This window comes from Bidens hawaiensis, unplaced genomic scaffold, assembly GCF_021521415.1.
Source record: "Bidens hawaiensis isolate Kalapana, Puna unplaced genomic scaffold, B.hawaiensis_p1.1 tig00016045_1, whole genome shotgun sequence".
Lineage (NCBI taxonomy): Eukaryota > Viridiplantae > Streptophyta > Magnoliopsida > Asterales > Asteraceae > Bidens > Bidens hawaiensis.
In genome coordinates, this window is record NW_027492457.1 from 554,726 (window position 1) to 573,179 (window position 18,454).

An 18,454-nucleotide genomic window follows, 5' to 3' on the forward strand; every position below is an offset into this window, starting at 1 on the left:
TAACTATAACTCGTTTATACAGACTAACCGTAACTTGCTAGCCAAAAACATTACCTCTGCTAATTACAATGCAATTAGGAAACATATTGTAATTACGAAACACACCAATTAACTAGAAACTGCTTGTCAATATTGGTCTCTTGATAGTAACTTCTCAGTTGGAGTCCGAATTTACCAACAATACACACATTATGATATAAGCCCCTTTTGAATTGTAAAACTCAATCTTTTAAAAACTACATAAATATAATGAATAGTAGCATTATATATTAGAAAGATTTTTTAGGCATTTTATACTAAAATGATAAAAGATATGTTGATAACGTTAGAGACTAATTAGAGATGCTATATTCTTATGGCTAAGGGTGCAAACGAGTCGAGCCGAGCTCAAGCTCGACTTGTTTAACTTATACAGAGCTCAAGCTCGAGCTCGGCTCGTTTCGAGCTCTATTTTCAAAGCTCAAGCTCCACGCGTGAATAGATTTTCAAGCTCAAACTCGGCTCGAGCTCATCTCGTTTACTATTTATCAATTATATTTTATATTATTATAATTATTTTTATATTTTTTTCTATTATACATTTATGTATAAAATAATTTATATTATTTAGTTATTTTTATTTGTTTTCTCATACCATTATATATATTAATTAATAGTTATTAAATATATTTATTAAAAAACTATATAAATGACAGGCTTGTATAGACTTGCAAGCTGGCTTAAGCTCGATAAGTGAAGCTCGGGCTTTGGCTCGTTTAATAAATGAGCTTACTTTTAGGCTCGAGCTCGGGCGCGATTAAGCTCGGCTTGATCAAGCTTTTTAACGAGAGGATCTCGAGTAGCTTGCGAGCAGCTCGGCTAGTTTGCGCCCCCACTTATGGCTCAGGAACTAATTGGAATGCTGATATTGATTAATGATTATACTATCTGTATTTGGCATTAATTGTATGTCGGCAATAATTTATTTGTTTGATTCATATGTCAATGGAAACACAATGGCCATTTTAGGATATGTAGGCTTATTCTTTGACATTGTAGTACTTAACGTTAAAGGTTAATTAATGCTATGTTTTGGTCTCTATCCTCTCTATTTTAGTTCTCACCTACTCAACTACAAAACATGTACTTTGCTAGGGTTTAGTTGTCACCTACTCAACTAAATAACATGGATTTTTTAGCCACGAATATTACCTATAACTCATGATCAATCATATACATATTCTATCAAATCAAACATATAAATACTTCACCAGACACATAATAACCCATCAAGAGCTACCTAAAGACATAATATAGTGCATTAAGATATGCATGATACATTATAACTCTTTCAAACTATCATGGGCAACCAAAGTTAGTGGTGACTAATAAAATTAAACTTCATCACGCATTATCAATCATGAATGTAATAATAGATGTAACATATTAACACCGAATACGGTGAAACAAAGTCAGTTTGAATCAAACAAAGTCACTCTTGGTCAAATAAAGTCAAACTTGGTCATTCGTGATTAAACCATAGACATATATCTAGAAATTTCAAACATTAAAACTTAATGAACACCATCATACACAAATAAGAACTAACTTGTTTTTTAAGACCCCATATAGCTCACTATATTATGATAATTAATATACATGGTTAATCAAATGAAACATGCAACGGCCAAATAAGACGCATTATAAACCATCAAAATCTACCAAAACCATAATATAGCTCATTAGAATATATATGATACATCATAAGTCACCAAATTATCTTGGGAACCAAAGTCAACATTGACTAATAAAAAGTCAAACTTGTCACTCATGGTCAATCCACGACCAACTAAAGTGTCGCCAAATCCTGATAAGCAAATATGCCAAACCACCACCACAGGTTGTCGATAAGATTGATTTGTGCAGGAGCATTAGGGATGAGAAACATTTGTTTTTATATTTTCGGTATTAGTGCCATTTGACTTATAGGTATTTTCAATGGTACTACTATCAAACCGGTAAAATGGGTACAATATCTAGTTTATACGTTCACTCGTTTTCAACATCAATATTTTCACTCTCCTGTAGGGAATATAGCTGTTCACAACAATTTATTTCTTTATTCCGACGAAAGGATTCATCATATGCAGACAAAGTGGCAGGGGGGTTTATTGTTACCTTGTATGCACAGATTTGTGACATATGTACAGGCCATCATGCGATCCTCGCCCCAACAGACCAAGGCAAACCACTGCAATGGTTTGTTGGTAACCACCATAAGAAAGGACATGCAACCTACTTTTACACCCTTTCATTGAAAATTATCAACCTCACGAACCGAACGGTTCAAACAATTGCATAATTTACATGTTTTGGTCCGTCTGGAATATTGAAAACAGTTTTAATCCCCAGACTTATGAATACTGAAAGCAGTTTCACAGATCTTGCAAATGCAAGAGAATATATCATATCTATAAAAAAATAAAAATGAAAATAATAATAGTAAAAAGAAAAACGTACCCAATAGCATTCCACTGAGAAAGTACGGTCTTCAGTTCAGGAAATAGAGAGGTTCCTTGTACGGTATGAAATTAACCTAAGTAGAGAAAATAAAATTTAAATCCAAGATAAGCTGGTATTATGATACAGTAAACGATCCTATGTTTTTTTCTAAAGCCAATCCAACACATTCTTTCGAAAATGCACAATACATACTAGTCAGGTTAACACAGCATCGGACACGAAAATCTCAAGCCTCATTGGCCTCACATTGTGCTCGGTAACATAAAAAAAATACAATTCTATTCGACCGTTTTTCTCGACGTATTAGCCATAAGAATGATGCCTGTGACGGTCCTTCTCCCTTGAAGAATATGAGGAGCCATGGTAGTCCCGATCTGAAACAACAGCGTGTAACTATTAATTTCACTACTTTTTACAAAGTAGAACTAAAATCATTTTTTAAAATTATATGCCCAGTAAAAAACATCAGAAACAAAAACTAACCTCGAGAAGAATGGTGCTTCAGCTTTTCTGCATGTCCTATATATTTAATTTAATAATCAGGGAAGAGAGAATCAGACTTTATGGAATAGTATAGCATATATAGTAAACTGGATGAATCTTGAAAATAAAAATCTACTAGATCATTCAACTTTAAAGTTGATATTTATGTAGTAAGATAGTTTTTGTTATCGTACTAAAGACCCTGATTTTTTAATTATAAAAAAATGTATAAAAAGGGCTTCCAGCTAACCCAACTGTTGTCTTAACATTAATCGAATACAAGATCAAGCACAAAACAATTAAACGAGCAAGGTTTTCTAGTCCGTGTTGGTTTGTTAAAAAAATGTGTGTTCGTGTTTGTTTGTGTTCGTTTGTTAATAGTATAAGCGAAAAAGTTCACGAACACTAACGAATGAACATAACTAAATATAGATGAAAAAACATAACCAAGCGAACACCAATTAAAACTAAATGCAATATGTCAAGCCTAAAATATTAATAAAACTAGCCTAAATTGTAGTGGGTGCTAAAAGCCCAAAATATAAATGAACGAACTTAAACACACGTAAACTAACATAAAAAAACGTAAACGGACGTTCATGAACATAAATGAACGAACGAGACATTTGTTCATGACCATTTGTTTACTAAGGGGAAAAAAATTGTTCATGTTCGTTCGCTTATTAAATAAACAAACTTCCCCCCCAAATAGTTAATTGAACATTCAGTTTACATGCCTAATTAGCAAGTCATAACAAAGTAGAAAGTAGAAACTAACCTGAATCTTTTCCTCTGTCCTTTGACCGGTGTCTCCTGACTTTTACTTTTTCTCTGTCCCGATCACCTTCAAAGTCTCTCCCTCTTTCACGGTCACGAGCCTTGTGTCTATCCCTATCCCTTTCTCTATCCCGTTCCCTGTCCTTTGACCGCTCAATGCTGGTATCAGTTGCATATTCTTTACCTTTTGAAACGGTTTCTACTTTAGCATCTCCCTCAACCGGAATCTTCTGAATATCATCATCATTCTTTGTCGAATCTTTTATTAGGGCATCTTTTGAATCAGAATTAACAGCTGCAGAATTAACATCTTTTGTATCCGTATCATCAAGAATTGGGGGCCCACTTGATGGAACTTCCTATCACACATACAAAATTTTGAATCATGTTGCGTGCTAAAATAATAAAAGAAAAATAAATATATATATATATATATATATATATATATATATATAGGTGACATTTTGGACAGATACACTTAAAAACAAGTTGATATGTGTAATATTGCCTGTCTAATGGGTGACTTTTAAAACATGGTTAGCAATGAAACCCAGGACTGTAAACGAACCGAACGTTTGGTGAATCATTCGGCAGGGCATTCTTTTAACGAACACGAATAAAAGTTTTTGTTCATTATATTAAATGAACCAAATGTTCGTTAATATACGTTTGTTTTTCTTTCATTTACGTTCATTAATAAACTCAGTTATTCACCCATTTATCAGCAGGGCATTCGTTTAACGAACACAAATAAAAGTTTTTGTTCATTATATTAAATGAACCAAATGTTCATTAATATACGTTTGTTTAAGTTCGTTCATTAATAAACTCAGTTATTCACCCATAAATCTAGTATAAAAATTTTTAGCCAATTACAAGTTCACAGCACTATTATCCAGGTTTACTTTTAATTCAGTTATGTTCAGTCATCTATGTTCAATTGCATCCGTGAACCGTTCGTTTATACTGTTAATGAACAAACATAAACGAATCCCATTCGTTTAAATGTCCATGCCCGACTGTTCAATTAAAATTAAACAAACGAGCACGAACTTGTTACATCCATGATCGTTCAGTTCATTTACAGGCAATGAAACCGGCTGAAAGTGAAAACTATCAAAAATTCTTTTAGCTCTCTTCAAAGATCCCTCAACTCATCAAATGATATTAGTTTTTTTACAACATAGTTATTTAAAAAACTCAGAAGAAAAGAACTAAAAAATGTTGGTGAATCAGCCGAACCCAACCCAACCGCAACCAACCTAACCCAGACAGAAAATACAAACAGAAGTGAACCTTGGGAATTGGTTGTGAAGGTGAATCAGATAACCTATTAGACATCGTAAACGAGCCATCTTGTTTGCAAACCGGTATATATTGTGCCTTCGGAAGAGTATACAAATGAGCTAAAACTCTACAAACTTCATCAATGCCCGCTTTATCAGCATCAAAAGCTTTCCACCATGGTGGGTTTTCAGGCAAGGGTACATGAAACCTGCGTGCAGCTGCATACACAACTCCACATGCCACAACCGCACTCTTGAACCGCACACATAAAGTTGTCCGCAAGCTGTCAAAAACATAATTATATCATTATTTCGTCAGTTTGACCTTTGGTGAAAGGAGTGAGAATTTGATCATTCGTAATTACCTATCATTTGCAAGATTCCAAGCTTCTTGTCTTAACTCTGAGGGTGTTTCAAGGGTAGCAAGGTAATTTGATATGAATTTATGAGGGTGTTCAACATGGCAGATGAAACCGAGCTCACGCAATAAATGGCGTTCGGATCTTATTAAATCCATTTTTAATTCTGAATATTTTTGTGAAAAGGCTTCTAAATGCTCGATTGGTAGGTTCTCTCTTCTACATTCCATTCTATAAAAAACGTTTAGGATATATCTTGCTCTTCTAGGGTTTTCTTCAAGTTTTGAGGCGAGTAGCACGCAACCAGCAGCAATTCTCTGAGTAAAATTACATACATACCCTCAGGATTATAAAAATACAAGCTTTAATTAAATTGAATTTAGGCCTGTAAAAGAACACAAACATGAACGAAGCATGTTGATGTTTGTTTGTTTAGCTTAACAAAAAAAACGATTGAGCACGAAGTCACGAACAATTATACGAGTGTTGTGTTCTTGGTCATGTTCGTTCGTTCGTTCAGAAAATGAACATGCTTGTGTTCCTTTCTGTTTGTTCGTTAACAACAAAAACGAACGGTTCACGAGCGTAATCAAACATAGTTTAACGAACAATCAAACAAACAGAGCGTTCTTGTTTGTGTTTGTTCGTCAAGATAATGAACATGTTTGTGTTTGTTATGTTTGTTCATTAACAATATAAACACAAGGCTCACAAACGTAAACGAACACTAAAGGCTGAAAATAATTCAGCAAACAATTAAAACTAATCGTGAGCATCAAACTGCTTGGCTATAAAACTAACTAAATTAAATTGTAATCAATACTTTAATTTCATAAAACTAGACTAAATTGTGATTAACTTAAACTTTATTAACAAATATATAAGTGAAACTTAAACAAACGTAAACTAGCATAAATGAGCATAAACAAAGAAACATAAACCAACAAAAACAAAAGTTCACAAACATAAATGAACGAACAAGCCAAGTGTTCATGTTCGTTCGTTTAATCAAATGAACTTAAAATGCTGTTCATGACTTCATGTTCATTAATTTATTAAATAAATAAACTTTTCACTGAAAGGCTCACAGATAATTCACTAAACGTTCGGTTCATTTACAGGCCTAGATGAACTGGAATAACTTGTATTATATATAAAAATAAAAGAAAAAAAACAAACCTTCACGTTGAACTTAACGAATGATTTCTTGCAGTAAAACCGATGAAACAAAACCTGACCCGTAGCCATAACCTGTTGTGGTCTGTGTGGTATGCAGTTAAGGTCTTTCACAATCCAATTACTTAACAATAAAACAAATAAGCTTTTGATATAAATAAAAACAAAGGATACAACTTAAGCAAAATGCCACTTTCTTGAATAAGATCACAGCCGTATATCCTAAGCGTTGTTTCGGTTGCTTCATCGATTCCGTCTTTTCTCGAAGGCGTGTTCTCGAGTTGGTCATTGGTTAGATAGAATGTATCAATAGCTGTGTAAATCATAGCTGATGGACCCTACACCTATCACAATAATAAACTTAATAACTTGAATATTTGATGATATTTAACAAATGAAGCAATCAAAAGCAGCACAGATTCGATGTATTCTATAGCCTGTTCAATTGAATTACAGAACTAGGGTTACGAATTACCAACGGTAAGTTAATAATAACAAATTAGGGTTTACCGTTTGCCACGTCGGAGGAGTTAGTCGGAGAGGTGAAGATTGGTGTGATTGATTGATTGATTTGAATAAAAGGCTCAAGCTTTGGTATAAAACTTTTATACGATTGTAAAGTCGGGTCGGGTAGGTCGGTTTGGGAATAGACCCGATTCCAAGTGAGTAACCTAGACCAGAAAAAAAGAAAGAAAGAAAACTAACATAATCTAACATTCGTAAATTAAGTAGCCATATAATAAAATAAGATAGCCCGATAAAACAATTAAAAGAATGGTAAGTCAAACCATAATAAAAAAACAAAATCGTTTTCGATTTATCATGATTAAGGTGCTCGATCATAAATCGAAAACATAAATAAACAATAAATAAATAGTCGATCCATAATAGGTAAAATGAAAACAATAGATGTGAACCAGATCTTGATAATCTTAGCGGCTAAAGGCTTAACCTATTATACTTGAAAGTATATTTGGTTTTAAAACAAAGAGTTTATCCGGGTTTTTGGGGTTGACCCGAAACCCATAAATCAAACCCAAGAACCAACCCAAATTACTTCGGTTCGGGTTCTGGTTAGTCTTTCTCGAATTTAGGTTTTTTAATCGGATTAGTTCGGATTTGGATACGGGTGTTCTCGGGTCGGGGTTCGGTTAAAAGCGACAACCATACTTCTTTTCCTCCTGAACCACGATCAAAACAAAATACCACACATTCAAATGAGCCACCACCTCCATCCCCGACCACACGCTTCTTCCTTCCAATGCCCCTTCGTCACTAATGTTCTTCATCACCATTCTCACCAGAAAGGCTAAGACGAGAGAGAGATCGTCAATTACATCCACAATTTCTAGCATATCGAAACAAAACAAATAATACGCATTTGTTTCCGGTGGATCATAATCGTAATTGCTGTTCTCTTCACCTTTCACAATCACAAACTAGAGGCAATACCAAAATAGGGATGGCCTGTGAAGATGAACGACAACAGCCTATGCGTTCAATAGCGCTAGGATAGCGGTCCCTTGCAAAATATCATTGTCAAATGGCGGTGCGGAATAGCGTAACCGCTATTATCGGCGCCACGGACCGTTATTCAACCGCTATCTTGATGAGCGATTGGATTCCTTTGTTGTTATGGACTTGGAAGGAAAATTTCGTTGCCTGTGATTAAATCATGGTTTACATCTCGACACTTTTGTGTTTGACTTTTGATAGTACTATTAATATTATATACATTTTATGTTTATATATATGTATATAATACTATAAATTTTGCATGATATCGAAATTACCGCCATCTCATTGTGATAAACTTATATCTCAAATAGCGGCCTTTGACTGATATTTGATTTTGGACCGCTTTAACTGCAAAGCATAGGATCTCAAAAATCTTGCAGTAACAACCATCCTCGGACAAACAGTAATATTTCCTTTACCACCCTCAACTTGTAAAACTATTTCACAAAAAGCTAGAAATTGAATCCAAAACCTATATGAATGTTGTAATCTTGGCAGTTGTATAACTTTAAACACAAACAAGCAATAGCCAACTGGCCTACATCAGTTGCCCCACATAATGAGCCCGAGGATATTGTTTTTGTAGTTGCGGCCACTGCACAAACAACTGATCTGCCATTCGTAATTTGTAAAGAAGCAAACCGCTCAGTGATAGTCTTTTGACTCTTGCAATACTCTCAACGTAGAAAATATTTGACCATCTGATTCCCAAAACCTGAAGTTTTAAATGCAAATAAACAATGTTTGACTTTGCTATACGGTTTATGGACTTTGTTTGACTTTGACTAGTAGGTGCTTAAATGAGCACTAGCTGATTTTAGTACATGCAGTTTCAACTAAATTACTTATTAACTGAGAGATTTGGCTAATGTTATATCTCAAACGTGTCAATTAGTTAAAAAAAATAGCATAAAACAAAATGGTTCAAAAAATAGCATAAGTCACAAAAGTGTATTTTTAACGCATAAATTGATTAAATAAAAAGGATAGATTATCATTATCATTGAAAAATAATACAACTTTTGTAATGCTGTTAGATTAAATTAATTAATAATAAGTCACTAAAGTGTATTTTTAATGCATAAATCGATTAAATCAAAAGAACATATTATCACCAAAAAATAATATAACTTTTGTAATAATATTTGATTAAATTAATTAATCATAAAAGTTCTAGACAACTTTTTTCGGATCAAACCTGACCCATGTTTTACGGGTCAAACTAGGGGCATGCATAAAACTGAAAAAACGAACCCAAATTATTCCAAATAAAACCGACGGTTTTGTTTTACGTTTCTTTAAAAACCGAATTTTTCAGTTTGGTTTCGTTTTGCAGGTAACAAAATCAGAAAAAACCGAACAAGATGTAAGGACTAAGGATTTTCATTTTTAATTTTGAACTTTTAAGTAATTAATAAGAAATTAACAAATAGGGTAACCCATATATTTTAGCCAAATGTATAATAATCAATTAATCGTCAACTAATAAGAAAATTTAGGCCCAAATTCATTATTTTGGGCCAGTTTATTTTTCAGCACCAAAGTTCAAACCCAAATGGTAAGACCGAAAAACCCCAAAACGAGAAAACTGAAATCCATGGGTTTTTAAAAACTCAAAACCCGAATTTTCAGTTTTTAGTTCAATTTGATCCCAAAACCAACACAGACCGACCCATGCACACCCCTAGGTCAAAACACCTATAATTTATAACACAAAAAAACTTGTGTGAAATGAAATGAAGCGATTTATATGTAGAGAGTAGTACATAAAGTTGAACCTTGAAAATAAAGGCGATTGCACATATGGGAATACAAGTTCCAGGACCGTTGCATAGAATCTGCATAGCATATGAAATGTTATTAAAACTATAATATGACAATAAAAGTACAAAATAGGATCAATAATGAAGTAAACAAAGATAATAAGTACCACTTGAGGTCTGATTTTGACCATGAGCCACAAAGCATGACCTAAAGCATATAATGTTGTTCCAACTGAGGTGATATATGATTGACCCACTTCTCGGCTTCTATATATCTGCATAAATTCTGGCCCCTGCAAACTTGTCTGGACAAGTAGGGTTGTAAACGAGTTGGTTAAAAAACAAAATGGCATTATTCTAGTAAGAAATAAAATGAAAAAAGTAAACGAGTTGGTTAAAAAACAAAATGGCATTATTCTAGTAAGAAATAAAATGAAAAAAAAAAAGAATATAACTTATAAACAAGGATTAAAGGTGTAAACGAGTCGATCCACCAGTGAGCTACTTAAATCGGCTCGCTAAGAGCTCGAATCGAGGCAAACTTAAACGAACTCGAGCCCTCTGTTCAAGCTCAAGCTTCACTTATCAAGCATGATTAAGCTCGCAATCCTATTAAATATATATTGGTATAATAAATATATTATACATAAAATAATGATAAAATAACTAAATAATATGTATTATGTAATATACAAATATAACTATAAAAATACACAAAATAATTATAAATGCATATACATAAAATAACTGAATAAGTATAAAATAGTAAAATAATAATTAAGTCGAGTTTAGGCTCGTAAAACTACTCGCGCACCAAGCACGTGCTTTGAAAATAGAGCTCAAAACGAGCCAAGCAAGAGCTTTCTTTAGTTAACAAGCCGAGCTCAATCTTAGGCAAGCTCGGGCTTTGCTCGGCTCGTTTAGACCCCTAACAACAATCATAATGGCAAGAAGTGAAAGCCATGAGCTCCAGCTATTATTGGTTAAAGAAAACACAACCCAACATTGCAAATTTTCAGCTACAAATGGTTGCCAAAATTCAAGAAAATTTGATAAACTCATTACCCTGTCCACATGCAAAAAACTTAATGCATCAATGGAACAATAATAACAGGCAATATCATATTTTGTTTGAACCACCTTATCATCCAACACGTCCTCAAAAACACGTGCTTTTTGAAGACTCATGTTATCTGTTGCTGCAGCAATGTAAAATCTTGGAGCAAATCGATCTTTTTGTAGAACATTCAACAAATTTATCATCTCTGCGGTGTGTCCCCCTACACAAAAACCAAACAATGACACCGGCATTTTATAGAGTTTACGACTTTATGTAATGAAAACATGTGAATTTTGAGCTTAAAAACTAGTTAAATTACGTAAGTTACTTTTTCGTAAGATCAAGTGTGGATGTGCGTTTAAAAACATACCTGAACCTAGAACAACAAGGGTGCTCAAACTCTTCTGAGAAGTATTATGCGCGGGTTTGCTACTTTGAGATATAACATAAAAAACCCGGGCCACAAGTAATGTGGAAGCAATAACCACAGCAAGAGCAACCGACACAAAATCCATTATTTTCCAATAGGCGACGGGCTATATTTATGTGTTTAGATGCAAATTACATTACCTAGTAAACAAAAACCAAAAGATGGTAACTTGAATATATATATATATATATATATATATATATATATATATATATATATATATACACATATATGTATGTATGTATGTATGTATGTATATCCACTAGATCACAAATTATATCAAATCAATGAAATGTGGTACCAAAAGCTGAGCCATAACTCATTGAGGCATTTCATCAAACACCTGATGTGCATATTAAATTGTGACATGTAATCATCTTATGTAAAAGTGACCTAAAATTCACGATCAATCAATCAAAAAGTTTGCACTTTTACAATAAATACTAAAGACAATTTCAATGACAAAAAAGACAAAATCTTTGATTTAAGAATAATTAACACCAATTTGGGCTGGTGGCAAAATTACGCATGACTATGAAGAGCCCAGTAGTAGAATTGAAATTATAGATCAAGTATAAGATCGAAGATGGAAATTAGATGAGAATTTAGGAAAATTGGGAATAATTTACCTTATAAATGAAGTTCAATAAGAACCCTAATTAGAAGGTGATTTACAGCGGAGATTAACGGATAATAATATAACGGTATAGATCGCAGGCGTGGGACGGTCGTTAAACTTGATGGACTGGTAAAGTCGAACCAAAGTCAACAATCAACACAAACACACACACATATATATATATATATATATATATATGAAAATTACTGAATTATTCTCAACATGAAATTTATGAATGTGAATATTATTTGCATCGGTTCAAATTGTTGATAAACTTTCGAAATTAGAGTTAGTATGTTATTAAATAAAAGTATAATTTTTCTAGGATTTATATATTAAATACATATATGATATATGCAACTAGTAAATGCAGAAGATGAGCTGCGATTACTGCTTTAAAGGATAAAAGGTTGGACCCTTGAAACCCTTATTTATACCCGACCTTTTATTGTTTAGAGGATAGGGTCTCGGGTTCACATTTCTTCCTAAAAGGGTAAAGGATCCGGGTAAGATATTAGATAAAATGGTAGGATCTTACCCTTTGAACAATCCTAGTTTAAAATTAAATTTACGGCTCAAACATTGTTGTTTTTCTTATGAACAAAACAACATATAAAGACAAAGTAAGAAAAATTATACCTTCAAACATCTTTAGTATTTAAACCATTAAAAAGACATATTAATAAAAACTTCATCATCTATTAGGTAATCTTTAAATAATAAACTCATATATGTTATATATAAGCCCCATATACTATGCAACATCCAAAAAGTTTTGTTTATTTCACTGAAGTAGAAACAAATATACTAGATGATATATTCTAAAACAAAGAAATTAAAAAAATAATAAATGAACATTAGTTGTAACATTTAAACTAAATAGTTGTAAAAAATAACTTACTTTTAACATATAAAATTTGAGTATCCATTGACTATGCAATACGAAAATTTGTAAAATATATTACATATAAAATTGTATATGATTTAATGTGAAAACATTATAGTTACATACCTTTAATCTTCTTAATCATAAGCTTTCAAAGATAAGGGATATACATAATAGAACATATGCACAAAGATGATCGATTTATAAATTCATCCCTAAAATCATTTAAAGCATTATAATAACACATAACATATTTCCTATAATACGTAGATATTGTATTTGTATTTTAAAAGAAATCAAAATGGAATTTTATAAATCTATACACATTGAGGGAAAAAGAAGGTTAGCATCAATTCATCATGGTGGATTGGTAAGTCACAAATATTTTAAGCAAGGTAGTGAGTTCGATTGCCACAAAAAAATATATTTTTCATTTTGTTATTCCGATTTAAAACTGTAAAAATGGAACAACTTTAGTTAAACCAAAATAGATATTTACGTGAAATTTGTTAAATTGGAAACTTATACACTTAACAGCCTATGTGGAAGGCCTAGTTTAATGATAAACAATAGTTATTCTTTTAATAGTATAGTTAGATTTTCATTACGCTTGTTACTTTCTTGCTTTAAAAAGAATACAAATCTTAACAAAAGGCAATAGAATAGATAGCGATAATGATTTAGATATCTATGAGTTGCATAGACGATGTGTTTAGATGATACTTAATTCTTACCAGTATCATATTACATATATGATAGTGCACGTGTCTACGTGTGTGTAGTATATGGGTATTTATCGTTTATATAAACTTAAAATATAATTGTGTAATTCCGATCATGCACATCACTAATCAATAATCACTAGGGCATTCGCATTCGGGGCTTTCTAATTTACTTTTTTACTTTATATGCATTTTTGTGCAATCATGTTTGGGTTAAAAGACTATATTTGTCTTGAGATTCTTATTTAATCAATATAAACCCTAAAAGCTAAGTTATATTACATTTTAATCCACCAAGATCCTCAAATGGGATGTAATTCATAAATTTTTATACAATTTTCTTTATTAATTAATCATAATTAAGGAATATACAAAAGTATAAAAACATGGTTTGGATGACATTAAAATTAAATCAATGCATTGCATGTTTGTTCTACATTACAAGAGGCATAAGTACATTATACCTTGGATCATGTTATATTATTAGTTGACGACAAACTTTTAACAAACACACTTGTATATCCCTTCAACAATACTAATGGTCATAATTAACACAATCTCTTTTATTCAAAACCAAAAATCTAGAGACAGAAATAAGAGAGAGAATACACGTTTATAAGAAAAGATATGGCCTTTAGTTTTTAAACTTTTGTGTGCCATCCACTATTCACCACTTCTCTCTCTCGATCTCCCACTCACATGCACAACAATATATAAATGCATGCATCACCACCTCTCACTACTTGTATTGCTTCCTCTTTAACCCTATATTTTCTCTCCATGCATTTTTCTTTCTTTAGGTGGCCAGGTGATGGTCTTGAGTGGTTATTCCGATTGTAATCATAAGCCTAGCCTGCCATGGAGGCTGCCGAAGAACAAACTGCCACCGCCACCACCACCGCAGCAACCCCTGGTGGCGCCTTGGATCAAGATGATGGTCCCAAGGACATGACCAACGTCGCTAAGGGCAAACGCACCAAGCGTCAAAGGCCACAATCCCCGATTCGCTTCACATTCTCATCCTCCAATATCAATGAATTAGCACATTCATATTCTCCGATGTCTTCTTCTGGTTTTCCAGGGGTTGATGTCACCGCTGAAGAAGAAGACACCGCAGAATCGCTAATACTCCTATCTAGAGGTCAGCCATTAGACCTTTGGACACCAAGGAAAAACAAAGACGATTATGATGGAGGTTTCAAATTTAATAGCAAAAAGTACATACAATCCTCAGCCACAGGAGCCGCAGGAATGTATGTTTACGAATGCAAGACATGCAGCCGGACGTTTTCGTCGTTTCAAGCTCTTGGAGGCCATCGAGCCAGCCATAAAAAGCCTCGAAACAACGAAGACATACGTAAACCGCTACCATACATGGCTGTTCTTGACAACAATGAGCCACCACCACCCGAATACCTCTCAACGAATGACCATTATCCGTCGTCGTCTTCTCTCTCTTTCCAATTAAATAATCGAGTTTCCATCGTTGGAAACATCATGAAGGCCTCCTCCTCCAAGCTCCACGAATGCTCGATTTGTGGCACCGAGTTTAATTCCGGCCAGGCATTAGGCGGCCACATGAGGCGACACCGGGCAGCCGGTGGCCGAAACAAAACCGGACACAACAATGCCACCACATTGTCTTTAATACCATACACTCAGGTAACCACCATGGAGGTGTATGACAGGAAGTCGAATAATGATGCATTGTGTTTAGGTTTGGATCTTAACCTTCCGGCACCTCGCGAAACCATGGCATCCGCTGCGAAGGATGATGAACGTGAAAAACGGACCTTTGCGTTGTCACCGGCGGTGGAAAATGAGGACAAAGAACAACCGGCTGTTCACTTGTCCGCCGCACCATCATTGGTGGATTGTCACTACTAAACAAAAGTGTGACTTCATGTTTTAAATTTTTATTAATGCATAAGTTAAATTAATATCTTGTAAAGGTAGATGTTAGATTATTAATCTAAACAGACCAAACTTTGTACCATAATTTGTTAGTTAGGGTATTGATAAATTGTGAAATATGTAAATGACTGACAATTGTCTCTTTTGTTGAATAAAACTTGTTTTCCTTTCCTTTTGAAATTAAGTTTTATTAAGCATATATATATTCAGTGTTTAGTCATGAATTGGATCTCAACTTTAATTTTATAATGGTTAGAGCTATATAAAATAGTAAATACAATAAGAGGGAGTTTTTTAATAATTTCACTATATGTATCATATGAAAGTTGCTATATAGCACATCATGTGACCAATACGTACTTCTGTCAAATTTCGGGATTAAGTTTGAAAAATGTTTATTGGCTTATTCGTGTTTTCAAAAGACCAATAAGTTAAAATGTGTTTCGCAATCACAAAAATATTTTTAATTTTAGCTTTTTGAAAAGGTTAAAAAACAGTTTTTCAAAAGCCCCAAATCCTAACTTTTCAAAATAGTTTTTTTAAAAAAGCCAATAAGCATTTTTAAACTCAATCCCAAGCACGCTCTAAATGTGTTGTAGATGGGTAAATCTGCTATTGAAATTTTTAAGAACAATATCTAAGAAAACCAACCCTTTTGACATGCAAGGTTTACTAGAAGCACATTAAAATAAAACACGAGTTTATTGTAATGCTGGAAGCATTGACTATTTGTATTGGGGTAGCATGCTCTAACAGCATCATTAATGTGGTAAGTTAACTCCAGTAATCAAGCTTGACTTAGAAGGCAATGCTCACTCATGCAATTTATATTGAATATATTTTTTTCACACATAGTGTTTAACTTGAATGAGCTACACTAGTGAAAATCTTCACATATATGATTGGAATTAAAAAACAACACAAATCCACAAGAAAGTACGTTGAAAGAGGCTTTGATGTCCTCCAAGCTCAATACAAAGCATAATTAGCCATGTATTGAAAAACATGGTAAAACATTGGTTGACCCGAAACACAATCTGACCACGACACGAATTTAAATGGCTTGCCACGACATGAATAAAAATATGGGCTGAGTTAGGATTGAAGAATCTCAATATGCTAATTCGCCAAACCGAAGCCTATCAACCCGTCAACCCGACATGATTTGACACGTGCTAAATAGTCGTTAGGTTTTTCCAAGATTGGGCCTATTTTGTTTGTTTCTTGGTAAAAAAGAAAAGAAAAGAAAAGAAAAGAGAACCACTTAAGGTGCTTTGTTGATTATCGTGTGAAGCAAGCATCATCTTCATCCCGTTGGTGTGCGTGTGTGTCTTCACCTCCAATCCAATCCAATCCAATCCAATCCAATCCCAATTCTCATTTCTTCTTCTTCTTCTTCTTCTTAACATCTTCAATTTCAATTTCATGGGTCACGAATTGATGGTGGTGCCGCCGACATCTCTTGCACCAGGGTTTCGTTTTCACCCAACCGACGAGGAGCTTGTGAGGTATTATCTAAGACGGAAGGTGTGTGGCTTGCCCTTTAGGTTTCAAGCCGTATCCGAAACTGATGTCTACAAATCTGAACCCTGGGAACTTGCCGGTATAACAATTTTTTTTTTTTTTTTTTTTTAGCAATTGATGATTTCATTGCAATTGGGAACTATTTGGGATTTTGAAGAAAATATTGTTTCATTAATAATAATTATGCAAAGATTGTGTATCTACAATGTATTGTTTGTTACTTGAATTATTAATTAGTATCTTCACTTAATTGAAGATACTAATTTTACACAAATGTATTTTGTTGTTTTATATTTGACATATATAAAATGTACAATAATTTTTGGAAACTGGTTTCTTTTTAGGGCTGTAAATGAACTGAGCATCCGGCGAACCGTTTGCAGGAAGTTCGTTTGTGTTTGTCCGTTTAATAAATGAACGAACATGAACAAGGAATTTCGTTCGGTAAGCTTAACGAACGAACACGAACAAAGGCGGCACTTGTTTAGTAGTGTTCGTGAATGCTCGGTGATTTGTTCGTTTCGTTTATTCGTCTGCCCGGTTACGTTCGTTTACACATTTATATGTTTATTTATTAGATTTTTGCTATTACTATTTTGATTTATTTATTTATTTATTTTTACCCTATTATTTAATTTAAGCCAAGATTATGTGGTGTACTTTTTGGGTTTTTTTGTTGATTTAATGATTATTATTCTCAAATCAATATATGTTCACTTATGTTTGTTTGTGTTCGTTTATGCTCATTGGTGTCCGACTATGTTCGTTTGTGTCCAACTGTCCATTAGTGTCCGTTTACAAAATTAATGAATGGACACGAACGAATACAAACTAGCTCAGTTCCTTAATGAGCAAACACACACATGAAATTTTGTTCAGTAAAGTGTTCATGAACCGTTCGTTTGTCTGACAAAAGCTTAATGAACGAACACAAACAAGATCTCGTCCAGTTTGGTCGGTCCGTTTACAGCCCTAGTTTAACACAAATAAGGATATATTCATTGGTTTTTTTGTTGTGATTTATGGTTAAAAGTTGCTATCTCTAATGAGGGCTTCACTTTACAGAATCTAGTCAGATTGATGTTTTAGAATATTTCTCTTTTTGTTGTTGCTGAAGTCGTTATCTCATATGAGAACACGATATATACATTTAGGATAAAGATATTGATCTGTTATGATATGTGGTTTTATAGACTTTTCACAATTAAATTCAAGAGACCAAGAATGGTACTTCTTTAGCCCTGTTGACAAGAAATATGGCAACGGTTCTCGTTTGAACCGTGCTACCGGGCATGGCTACTGGAAGGCTACTGGGAAGGACCGAATCGTACGCCATAAAGACCAAATCATAGGGACGAAGAAGACATTGGTTTTCCATAATGGGCGGGCCCCAGATGGCAAACGCACCGATTGGGTCATGCATGAATATAAACTT

The 18,454-nt window shown here is 33.6% G+C and overlaps 4 protein-coding genes across 4 annotated transcripts; 2 read left to right on the forward strand and 2 right to left on the reverse strand.

Annotated features, from left to right (window-relative positions):
• Positions 1-2,620: 2,620 nt before the first annotated feature.
• Positions 2,621-6,921, reverse strand: LOC143550552 (cyclin-L1-1-like). Its single transcript, XM_077041177.1, has 7 exons — positions 6,758-6,921; positions 6,587-6,668; positions 5,414-5,724; positions 5,059-5,332; positions 3,764-4,121; positions 2,986-3,021; positions 2,621-2,876 (listed from the first exon to the last, which is right to left on the reverse strand). Exons 1-7 carry the CDS (start codon positions 6,907-6,909, stop codon positions 2,806-2,808), a joined length of 1,284 nt encoding a protein of 427 aa, XP_076897292.1. The 5' UTR covers positions 6,910-6,921; the 3' UTR covers positions 2,621-2,805.
• Positions 6,922-8,449: 1,528 nt separating this feature from the next.
• Positions 8,450-12,002, reverse strand: LOC143550530 (uncharacterized). The gene is made up of 6 exons (XM_077041160.1): positions 11,984-12,002; positions 11,295-11,494; positions 11,005-11,144; positions 10,032-10,169; positions 9,880-9,939; positions 8,450-8,816 (listed from the first exon to the last, which is right to left on the reverse strand). Exons 2-6 carry the CDS (start codon positions 11,437-11,439, stop codon positions 8,640-8,642), a joined length of 660 nt encoding a protein of 219 aa, XP_076897275.1. The 5' UTR covers positions 11,440-11,494; positions 11,984-12,002; the 3' UTR covers positions 8,450-8,639.
• A 2,224-nt stretch (positions 12,003-14,226) lies between these two features.
• LOC143550531 (zinc finger protein ZAT5-like) lies at positions 14,227-15,468 on the forward strand. The gene has a single exon (XM_077041161.1). It carries the CDS (start codon positions 14,440-14,442, stop codon positions 15,466-15,468), a length of 1,029 nt encoding a protein of 342 aa, XP_076897276.1. The 5' UTR covers positions 14,227-14,439.
• A 1,467-nt stretch (positions 15,469-16,935) lies between these two features.
• LOC143550540 (NAC domain containing protein 50-like) lies at positions 16,936-18,448 on the forward strand (the record flags this gene model as incomplete). The annotated part of the gene is made up of 2 exons (XM_077041166.1): positions 16,936-17,098; positions 18,213-18,448. Coding segments are annotated over exons 1-2 (399 nt in total), but the record flags the coding sequence as incomplete, so codon positions are not given.
• Between the last annotated feature and the right edge of the window lie 6 nt (positions 18,449-18,454).